The sequence below is a fragment of the Chelonoidis abingdonii genome, chromosome 9, assembly GCF_003597395.2.
Source record: "Chelonoidis abingdonii isolate Lonesome George chromosome 9, CheloAbing_2.0, whole genome shotgun sequence".
In the NCBI taxonomy this organism is placed as follows: domain Eukaryota; kingdom Metazoa; phylum Chordata; order Testudines; family Testudinidae; genus Chelonoidis; species Chelonoidis abingdonii.
This window is the reverse complement of record NC_133777.1, coordinates 20,215,829-20,227,477: the sequence shown is the minus strand read 5'-3', so window position 1 is coordinate 20,227,477 and position 11,649 is coordinate 20,215,829. Positions and strand designations below refer to the sequence as shown.

Genomic DNA, 11,649 nt, shown 5'->3' with positions numbered 1-11,649 from the left:
ACTTCTCAGTGAAGACCGAAACAAAGAAGTCATTAAGCATCTCTGCCATTTCCAAGTTTCCTGTTACTGTTTCTCCCTCCTCACTGAGCAGTGGGCCTACCCTGTCCTTGGTCTTCCTCTTGCTTCTAATGTATTGATAATATAATATATATATATATATAATATAATATATAATATAATATGTATTGATAATATAATATTAATGTAATATATTTAAAATGTGGTACCCGAGTACTGTAAAACAAGGTCACAAACTGAAATCAAGTAGACTCTCTTCTCTGCAATGTAAAAGCAATGTTACTTACCCATAAAGAATCTTCCTTTTTTTCTCTCTGTTCTCTTCTTTATACTAATTTGTGATGGATTATGATGTCAGGTGGAATGAGAACAAATTATATATATATTAGGCTCTATCATAACTACCTATACAATAGACTGATGTTTCCCCATTTAAAAGTGTTAAGACTAAATTTTAACTGTAGATATGTGATTTTGAAGAGACCATGAACACAGGACACAATTTATTCTAGAAATAAACAAATGGAAAGAACAAGTGCACAGCAAACAATAATTGTACCAAATAATACACTGTATTCTAAATCTTACTGTTTTACAATTGTTAAATATTTTCATCTTTCACAAATAATTGCCATTGTATACAATTTTAGAAGTGTCAAAATTACAGACACCTGATTTCCTGGAATTTGTCTCTATTTTCATTCAGTTGCAACACTATTCTCTCTTCCCATTTTCTTTATGACAAAGCTTCAAGTCTCTTTGAACTTGTACCTGCGTTCTCTCATGTTTCTATTACAGTAGGTTGGGGAGTTAATAGCACTCCACATACTGTTCCACATGATTGTCTTCTTGGCAGGTTCACTCTTTGGTGCTCCAGTTCTCTTTATAGAGAGATGCTGGATAGCATTTTGTGACTTTCTGCACTAGTAGATCTAGGCCATTTCAGAGAACATTTTGGTATCATTCTTTTCGGAGAGAATCCAGCATGTGTCCCTGGAGTTGCACTAAATTTGAGAGGTGTGACTAACAACAGGACAGAGAAAAGGCCCAGTGGCTCCAGGAGGAACAATGAGAAAAACACTGCTGAAAGTGATCACCAAATATCTCAATTTTGGGAAGAAAGGCTCTGAATGCATTTCTCATAAGTAACATACTGTAAGACAGCCAAAGGATTTTTGCTGATTCTTGTCATCTGACAAGTTTTCAAGGAGCAAAATAACCCGATTTAATAGTTTATGTGAATTCAAACTTCATCTTTATGAAATTGAGAGCAATAACCCCCCAGAGTTGATACTGTGTGCAGATGGAAATAAGAGCCTTGCAGAAGACAAACAGGAAATCAGAAGCTAGCTGTAACTTTAACTATGGGAGGACTCTGCTCCCACCATAATTCTGACCTAAGAGCAACAACTTTTATTGAAATAAATCTGTACCCCCAAAAGGTCACATGTTCTAGTAGCAACTGAAAAGGAAGTGTACCATATGGCCCAGAATCATCACCAGTTTTGTCCTCTTGCATTACTCATTACATTACTAACTTTCTAAAACCTAGATTGGACCACCTAATCCCAAGGCTCAGATGGACCTGCATTATTCCAAGACATAGACACAATCCCATGGAAATTATTGTCCCATGAAATCCAACTCCCTCTGGCATAGGAAGGTAGCTCAGTGGCATCTCCCCATCTTTCAAACATCCATTGGGTGTAATGCTTTCTATGAGGCTACTTATACTGTTGTTCAAGAACATGCCACCAAAAGGTCTGATTTAGTTAAATGAAAATAAAAACTGAATATGTGCTTATGGTTAGAGCCCTGCAAATCCATGGATATATGCTTTATATCCATGGACCATTTTTGTGGCTCGGATGCAGATACAAAATTTGTATCCCCACAGGGCTCTGCAGCACACACTCACCAGAGTAACAGTAGAACGGAGCAGGTGTCACCCAGCCCAGCCCTCAGGCTCCAGCTCAGGGCTCTGAATCATGCAGCAGAGGGCTGCGATATGTGGCAATAGCCTGCTGGGAATTCTGGGAGTTGTAGTCCCCAATTTGCTCAGATGAAAAAGTTAAACTACAATTCCCAGAAGGGAGTGGGACGGTGTGCTCCTGTGCAGTAAGCCAAGCACTGCCTGCGTTAGAGCTGCCATTGCTGCGTAGAGGTGTCTAAGTCCTCCACTGGGAGGGCAGCACTGCACACGAGAGCCCAGGATTGTAGCTTCCCTGCCCGTACAGGGAAGGAGGTACAGCAGGGGAGGGGGACAGGTGGCAAGGTATGAGATCTCTGGGGAGAAGTGGGGGGCATTGGGGAGGAGGGGTTGGCACAGCCCTGTCTCACTGCTGAGTCCTGCTAATCCACAGATATCTGCATCTACAGATGGCTGCAGACAATTTTTGCAGATCGGATGTGGATACAAATTTTGTATCCGCACAGGGCTCTACTTACGTTTATAGAATTATTATCTACACAATATAACCCATTCTACTGCACAAAAAGTCTAAGCTCACACAAAAAATGTGCAATAACCTTAAAGGTGATCGACACTGTATAAGTGCCCAGAGAACTGAATCTAAATGCCAGGACTACTACTATACACTATTCTGTGGAAATAAACAAATGTGTGATGATGGGGAGTTCTGCAGAATACAGCAGAAGGTAAGATGATGCTATATAGATGGCACAGAGACAGAGATACCACAACTGACCAAAAATACCAAACCAGCCACTGGCTGGTGGATACCATGGTATCACCTCAGCACTATAACCTGTTCTCAGGCCCTGACCCAGCATCCTAGAGCAATTGGTAGTCATTTTCTCATTGCAACTCAGTGTAAGACTTCATGGGATCTGATATGAGATTAGAGAAAATGACAGTGGTTTTACATATCATTAAGGTAGATTTGTAGACATCAGCGAACGTGTTGGATGAATATCGAATTTGTATAAAAATTAGTAGTGAATAGGTGGTTCGCTTGCTAATTTTTGGAAACTGCTGATTCTATGAGCTGAAATTGTAGCTTAGAAATAATAATGTTTTATGTAAGGTAACTGAGAATGGAAGATTCAAAAAGCTCACAAGAAGCTTTCCATAATTTAATGAAAACCAGGATCAGAAAAAAAGAGAAAAAGGAAAACCCAACTGAGCTCCCGCCAAAGTGCCGCTGAAGAGGAGGAGACGGAGTGAAGGACCCAGTACCAAATTGCCGCTGCAGACTAAACCAGTGCGCTGGAGCAGCTGCTGAAGTGCTACCAAAGACCTAGACATGCCGCCCCAATAACTGATGGAGGGCCGCCCCTTTCTATTGGCCGACCCACTCACCTGCTTTCTTTGCTGGTGCCTGGAGCTAGTCCTGACCAGGACGATATTCCATCTCACACATCATGTTTTTTTAAGTAAGAATATTAATATGTATCATTTCTGTTACAAAACTAACCATTAGAAGCTTAACACGGATGCATTTTACCTTCTTCTAATTCATGGAAAGGACAAAATGCTGCCAGATGGATTTTCAGTGAAGTAGTCTGTACCCTGATAAGTAAGTACATTAACTCATATCTTTATCTTGGTCAGGTAAATACTGTATATACATTACAGATCTGTGCAGTGCTCCTCACCCTAAGATACTTGAAACAACTCCATATTCCTTTAACTAAGGACATATCGAGGTGGCCTTGGCTTAAAATGCCTGGTTGTGCTCCTTCAAATTTCTGTTGGCACCAGGACAGCTTTATTCAGCCCTTACTAGTAATTCAGTACATTACTAATTAATTTTATTTTGAGATAAACATTATTTAGAGTACAAATTTATGAAATGGCCAAATGCATTTATAATTACGCTCAGTCTCCAAGATGGAAGATTGGAATATGTTTGTGGGTGCTAAACAAGCCATCTAGGTGTAAAACCCTGTGCATGCCCTGTGAGGAAGTGGGAATGTTCCCTTGTTATGTTGTGTGTGTCCTGCTGTTTTGCATGGCCGCTGTGTGTGACTTATGTGGAAACTGCTCCAGCTGCCTGCAGGAATGCTATGGCCGCCCCTTCATAACCTGAGACGCAGGAGAGGAATGCGACCAGGTGACTCTGGCCCGGGAAGTCAGACAAAGGCCGGAGGAGGAGTAACAGGCAGGGCAGGGGCCAGGCAGCTGGAAGCGAGTCAGTCTCGACTGGCTTGGGGCACAGGGGGAGGACAGAGTCCTGGCTCTTGGCTCCCTTTTCCCCAGATGGACTTGGGTGAAAGTCACTGATTTCTGTGCTAACAAGTTCTGCCCTATGCTGTGTTCCTGTTGGCTAATAAACCTTCTGTTTTACCGGCTGGCTGAGAGTCACGTCTGACTGCGGAGTTGGGGTTCAGGGCCCTCTGGCTTTCCCAGGAGCCCCCCCCCCCGGCAGACTCACTGCGGGAAGTGCACGGTGTGGAAGGGGATGCTGAATGTTCCAAGGTCAGATCCAGGAAGGTTGAAGCTGTGGAAGCTTCTTGCCCTGGAGATAATCTGCTCAGAGAGAGGAGGAGGCTCCCTCAGAGTCCTGACTGGCTTTGTAGAGAGTAGTTCCAGAGCATCACCCTGGTAACTCCGTGACATGCCCCCGCCTTGTTAATCTGAATGTATCCTCTGTGAAGACAAATAAGTTAACAAGTCTATACATTTGTGCTACTGTATTTCTCACATATGATTTCCATTAGACTCTCACCCAGAAGCTAATGATTCCTTCTTCATGGCCCTGGAGGACCTCAGATCCAGGGGAAATGTTATCACTGCAGGGACAGTGTGATAAATGAAGGGGGTGGGGAGATAGCTCCCTTTTATGGACACCCAGCCAGCCAGTTAGCTGTAAAATTCCTCTTGGTAGCTGTCCTTTACTTGCTTTACCTGTAAAGGGTTAAAAAGTTTGACCGCATGCATAGGTAAAAGGAAGAGAGTTGGCACCTGGCCAAGAGAGCCAGTGGGAACTTTTTAAAATTGAAATAAGACTCCTCTCTGTCTCTCTGTTGTTGTTCTCCAGAGAGAGGAGATGCAGAACAGGAGCAGGGCTGAACTATGCTGTAGGAAGCTTTAAGCCAGGTAGGAATTGCTCATCTGAAACCCCAGATATGTAAGTAAATCAGGGAATGTCTAGGAAGACACAATTAGGGTTATTTCTTTCATTTCTTATTGGCTTGTGGACTCCTCTGTGCTAACCCCCAAATGCTTTTGTTTTGCTTGTAACCATTAAGCTGGTCCTCAGGAAGGGTATTCTTGATGTTTAATTTTTGTAAGTGGGTTTTTAAAATCTATCAAAAGCCTAAGTTCCAGATGTATTTTCCTTCTTTTTTTGTTTAATAAAATCTACCCTTTTTAAGAACAGGATTAGATTTTTGTGTCCTAGGAGGTTTGCGCACATGTTGTTTAATTGGCTGGTGGCAAGAGCTGATTTTCTTTCTTTTCTTTCTCAGCTCTTCCCCGGAGTGGGGCTGAAGGTGCTTGAGGGTACTCTACAGGAAGGAATTCCCAAGTGCTCCTTCCTGGGATCTCAAAGGTTGTTTTGGTTTTTTTTTTGGTTTTTTTGCACTTGAGTGATGGCAGCATCTGTCCATCCAAGGTCAGAGAAAAGCTGTAACCTTGGGAGTTTAATACCAGCCAGTATTAATTGTTAGAATCCTTGCGGGCCCCCACCTTCTGCACTCAAAGTGCCAGAGTGGGGAATCAGCCTTGATAGGCAGTGAAACAGGATCTGTGAAGCTAGTACATGGATATGTAGCTTGAAATCAGAAGCTAGTGTGCACAGGGGGGAAGGAAGGGGGAAAATCCCTCCTTCCTCTCACACGGCAGGGTTTGGCAGTAAGCCAGGTAGGGGCAGGGCTAGTGAATCCAATACTAGCTCTGTGGTGCATGAACACTGAAGCAGTGGGGACTTATTGCAATACCTAAGCTACACAATCAGCAGTAGAGAAGCACCACTGCTACTTTGCATCCTAGGGTATGTGCATGACTTCTCAGTCCCTGTTCCATAGCAAGCCCAACTGCTCAGTCTTGGAGTGAGGTGGTGGAGAGTTTATTTGGACCCAAGTCAGAGCTGCCATTTTTGAACTTTCAGGATCCAAATCCACTGAAATCTTAGTGCCCATTAAAGATTCTGGAGAAAATATAAACCATCTTCTCTTATTTGTTTTCTTGCTGTTTTAAATTACTTAATATCATGAATGCACAACAACTGCATTCATTCTTTCAAGGTAGATATCTATCACAGCTACAACAGATTACATTATTGGCAAATATGCTGGTACTATGATAAAATAGATGGTAAAATAGATGGTTTCAGGAGGACCATATATAAAGGAACAGGTATCCACTGGTAAATATTTTACTTAATATTTTTGCTTTCTTTTCCCATCATTATATCTGTGCAGTAGGATAGGTTTAACATTTTCTTGAAGATAATTGATGAAGGGCTAATGGTATAACACGTGCATGAATGCAAAAAAGATAAAAGACCTGATAATTGTTGATACTAAAATTGATGAAGGCATTGCTCAATGGTCTACTATAGCAGATGTATCAACATGTGATGTAAAACACAAATATTTTACAGGGTAGCTCAATGTCGCTTTCATCTTTTGACTCTAGAAAAAGAAAATAATTCTCCTCCCCAACAGTTACTATAAAAATTATGCATGTCTGTAATTACAGGAAATATATTGTATTGCTCTTATGTATTGCTCCTGAACTAATGTTGTGCCCTGTAGATTTTATGCAAAAATATTTCATGAGCCTGGGATTAATCAAAATATTTTGGTAATTGCTTGATCAACACTAGACAGATAACTGCAGTTCATTCCCTCTATCTCTACTGAAGCTGCAACTGAGCACAGAGACTATATTTGATGTGAACAGCCCACCCACCAGTTAGCATTTAAGCCTATAGAACAAGGATATATGCTTTTCTTATTTCCATCAATCTTTTTAAACTTCAATTTACACAGTTAAACATTAACAAATTGGCATCAAAACATGCACCACTATAGTGGCTATTAGAATAATTTTGCATCCATAATATATGCTATTATTAAAATATGCCTATCAGATTCTTGACCATGCTGAATATCTAACCTCTCTAAACACTCAATCTGTCTGTGATAATAAAGTATGTTTTAAGAATTCTCCAGATCTGCTCTGGGCAACAATCAGTGTACTTAAGAGAAGCAATGATATCTTACTCTGCCAAAAAGAAATGGGATCAAAGAACAATTACCACTAGATAGGAAAATTATAAGTTTAGAGTGACAACTATATCAAGAATAGCACTCTTCTCCTACAATTCTTAAAAATCGAGTAGTTATCAGAGACATATTTAGATTCTTTAGTAATTAAAAAAAATATCTACCTAGCTGACACTACATATTGAATTGATTATATAAATGAGAGACTACAACTGGTCATTTTGTAACCAGATTAGTTTGCATTATACAGGATGTCAGACTAGATCAGCGCTTGTCCCCAACCCGCAAAACTGATAGGAAACAGTGCTGCCCACAATCTGTACAGTGCTACTTGCTGTGACTCCACCCTGACACATTCCCCCTACCTCCAACATCCCTCCTATGCTGGGGTCTGCAAGGGAATCCTCAAAAAATAGCCTATGACTGTTTTCCTCAGTTCCTGTACCACAGAAATTCTCACATCAGCTGGATCCAGGATTTTAAGAGCACCTTTATATCACTCCAGCTTCGTCACACTGCACAGAGAGGTGGTGAATATCTCACCCTTAGTTGTCCTGGTGATGGACCAGCTTTTTCAGAAACCCTGGGAGCTCAAAATAAGAAAGTGTCAGCAGTCCATACTAGTGCATGATCTCACATAGTTCTGCCAACATGCTGAGAGGGGCTAAATGGCTTGATATACCCTGGGGTGGGCTTAGGGTGACCAGATGTCCCAATATTGTAGGGACCGCCCCAATACTAGAGGCTTTGTCTTATCTAAGCAACCTATTACCCCTCCCCTGTCCCAATTTTTCACACTTACTATCTGACCACTCTAAGGGTTGCTGGGGGAGATAAGCACTCACATGATTATAAGGAGACTCTCATAACAGACTCTTATAACAGGAAGGAAAATTTTCTTGTAGCACACTAACCAAGCTAGTTTCCTTTTCTTTCAGCCTTCCTCCTGGAGCACACTGAAATGGGCATCCCTGGGTGAGGACAGGGGTATCCATGTGTAGGAAGGGCTCATTGTTTACACATGGTTTACTACAAGGAGACATTAAGAGCTGTATGCTAGAAGCTGTTATTAGAATAAAGTTCCTATTTTTAAAAAAGGGGAAAAAAAGGTGATCCGGGTAACTACAGGCCTGTTAGTTTGACATCTCTAGTATGCAAGGTCTTGGAAAAAAATTGAAGGAGAAAGTAGTTAAGGACATTGAAGTCAATGGTAATTGGGACAAAATACAACACGGTTTTACAAAAGGTAGATCATGTCAAACCAGCCTGATCTCCTCCTTTGAGAAGGTAACAGATCTTTTAGACAAAGGAAATGCAGTGGATCTAATTTACCTCAATTTCAGTAAGGCATTTGATATGGTTCCACATGGGGAATTATTAGCTAAATTGGAAAAGATGGGGATCAATATGAAAATTGAAAGCTGGATAAAGAACTGGTTAAAGGGGAGACTACAACAGGTCATACTGAGAAGGTAACTGTCAGGCTGGAGGGAGCTTACTAGTAGAGCCTCAGGATCAGTTTTGGACCAATATTATTTAATTTATTACTCGCCTTAACAAAAAAGTGGGAATGTGCTAATAAAGTTGCAGATGACACAAAGCTGGGCGGTATCGCCAATACAGAAAGGACCAGGATCTCATACAGGAAGATCTGGATGACTTGTAAAATGGAGTAATAGTAATAGGATGAAATTTAATAGTGAAAAGTGCAAGGTCATGCATTAGCGATTATAACAAGAGTTTATAGAAGCTGGGAACATCAGTTGGAGTAACAGGAGGAGAAGGACCTCGGAGTATGGTTGATTACAAGATGACTATGAGCTGTCAATGTGATATTGCCCTGAAAAAAGCTAATTGGTCTTGGATGCATCAGGCAGGGTTTTCATAGAGATAAGGGGTAGTTGAGTACTGTTACACAAGGCACTAATGAGACCTCATGTGAAATACTGTGTGCAGATCTGGTCTCCCATGATTAAGAAGGATGAATTCAAACTGAACGGTACAGGAAGGGCAAACCTGATCAAGGAATGGAAAACCTGTCTTATGAAGGAGACCAAAGAGCTTGGCTTGTTTAGCCTAACCAAAAGAAGGCTGAGGGGAGATATGTATATGCTTCTTATAAATCTATCAAAGGGATAAATACCAGGGAGGAAGAGGAATTATTTAAGCTCAGTACCAATGTGGACACAAACTAGCCATCAGAAAGTTTAGACTTGAAATTAGATGAAGGTTTCTAACCATCAGAGGAGTGAAGTTCTGGAACAGCCTTACAAGGAGAGCAGTGGGGGCAAAAGACATATCTGGCTTCAAGACTAAGATTGATAAGTTTATAGAGGGGATGTATAGCCTAATTTTGGCAATTAATTATCTTTGACTATTAGCGGTAAATATGCTCAATGGCCTGTGATGGGATGTTAGATGGGGTGGGATCTGAGTTACTACACAGAATTCTTTCCTGGGTGTCTGGCTGGTGAGTCCTGCTCACATGTTCACGGTTTAGCTGATCGCCATATTTGGGGTCGGGAAGGAATTTCCTCCAGGGCAGATTGGCAGAGGCCTTGGGGGTTTTTCGCCTACCTCTGTAGCATGGGGCAGGGGTCACTTGCTGGAGGATTCTCTGCACCTTGCCTTTAAACCATGATTTGAGGACTTCAATAGCTCAGACATAGGTTAGGGGTTTGATATAGAAGTGGGTGGGTGAGATTCTGTGCCTGCCTTGTGCAGGAGGTCAGACTAGATGATCATAGTGGTCTCTTCTGACCTTAAGTCTATGATTCCATGATAAAGTCACTGCAAATACTGTACTTGGGTCCACATTGCCTAGGACATTTGTTATTAACTTCACTTGATAGACAGGAGTCTCTTATTCTAACAGTTGATTGTCTTGGCCTCCTTTTTAAATCTTGGACTCAGGTCATGAAACAGCTGTGCTAAGAGCCTTAGGGGATGAGGGACTTATGTACAGGTCTTATGCATAGATCCCTTCATACAAGTACATCTTCCACCTCAACACTGGTATGGTTTGGGAGCTGCATCCTGGTCTACTTCATCATATCATTGTTGAAAACATCTGATAGGTATCCTTGTGGCTATTGGTTATTAGGACTACGTGCATGACTAGCTGTTGGCCATAACTGAAGCTTGAGACATTTCAATAAAATTGCAACCTTGATCTTTAATCCATTTACCAAAATCTTGTGTTTTATTTCTGTATCCCTCCAAAGGGCATCAGCAAACATTGAATATTTAAAAACAAAACAACTAGAGACCACATTGACTGCATAGGACAATCTGAATTTTCTATCTGTAAATAATTTACTCCGCATAACTTCTGAGAATACTGAGAAATTGATTAATCTAAGTCCTGTTACAGATGAATAAATTAATAGGAACGACTAATTGTAAATTTACCAGTATTTGATTTAGTTCAGATTTTCTGCAAAGATTTGTAAATCAAACCTTGGTCAAAAGATAGATTAAAGACCTCACCATCATTTCATTTATACATTGAAATATTTAATTGCACATACCTGAAAACCTCCTACATATACAATACCTTTTAGACATATGTCTCTGAAAACCTATCCTATCACCTGCATAGATCTGTAAGAAATAGAAATCACTGCCTGTTTTTACTAATCCTCTAATAGTCTTAAATCAGGAATTAGTTTAACACATTAAAAGTTAATTATGAAGCACTGTTTGCATTAAATAACTAAAAGGAATATATAGCTCAAGTATTCAATTCTCTGTAATTTGTTCCTCGTTTCTCAACTGGGAAAATTATGGTTTGTATTGTGCATTTCAGAGATACATCATTCACAGCTGCATCAAATATAATTGATATACTCACCTGCATTTGTGCTCTATTTTATTACGATTAAATTTCTGATTATAACTTTCACTTTAATGCATTCAGTATTTAATTTCACAATATTAATAAATGTCGAGACTATGCTTTCCTTTACCTTGTTTCCAATGGCTTTTTTTGGTGGGAAGTTAAAGGTCCTTACTTGGTGGTATTTGTTCTGTAGCTTGTGGTGCAAGCTTCTGAATTCTGCATATCTTCGATAAACATTCCATTCATCATCTTTTATTCTGATATATACCTGCAAGTGTAGACAAGAAAAGATCACTTTTAAAGGCAATCATTACATTCATTTTGTCTCTTTGTTAAAAGTACTGTTTGTCAACTACCTTCACCTTTATGACATAACATTCTCAGTAGTTTTAGGACTATTTACCTACAACTACATCCAACTGCAAACAGTCATTGATTGTAGCTATGTCTGTTCAACAGGCCATTAATCTAATTCTCTTTTATTGGATTCAGTGGTGACATACATTAACTTGCTCATTATTACAAGACGGGGCTGCAATTTTGTAGTAAGATAGCTCCTAATGCTTCCTGTTGCCATGGTTTTCAGCAGGTTC

At 40.4% G+C, this 11,649-nt stretch overlaps 1 protein-coding gene across 3 annotated transcripts in view; it reads right to left on the bottom strand.

The window, feature by feature from the left end:
* The window catches only part of SNX29 (sorting nexin 29), a 459,625-nt gene that overhangs the window by 134,452 nt on the left and 313,524 nt on the right, over positions 1–11,649 (bottom strand). For all 3 annotated transcript variants that reach the window (XM_032773958.2, XM_032773950.2, XM_032773983.2), the window contains one exon: positions 11,184–11,324. In XM_032773958.2, the coding sequence (XP_032629849.1) occupies positions 11,184–11,324 (141 nt within the window). The remainder of the gene's footprint in view (positions 1–11,183; positions 11,325–11,649) is intronic.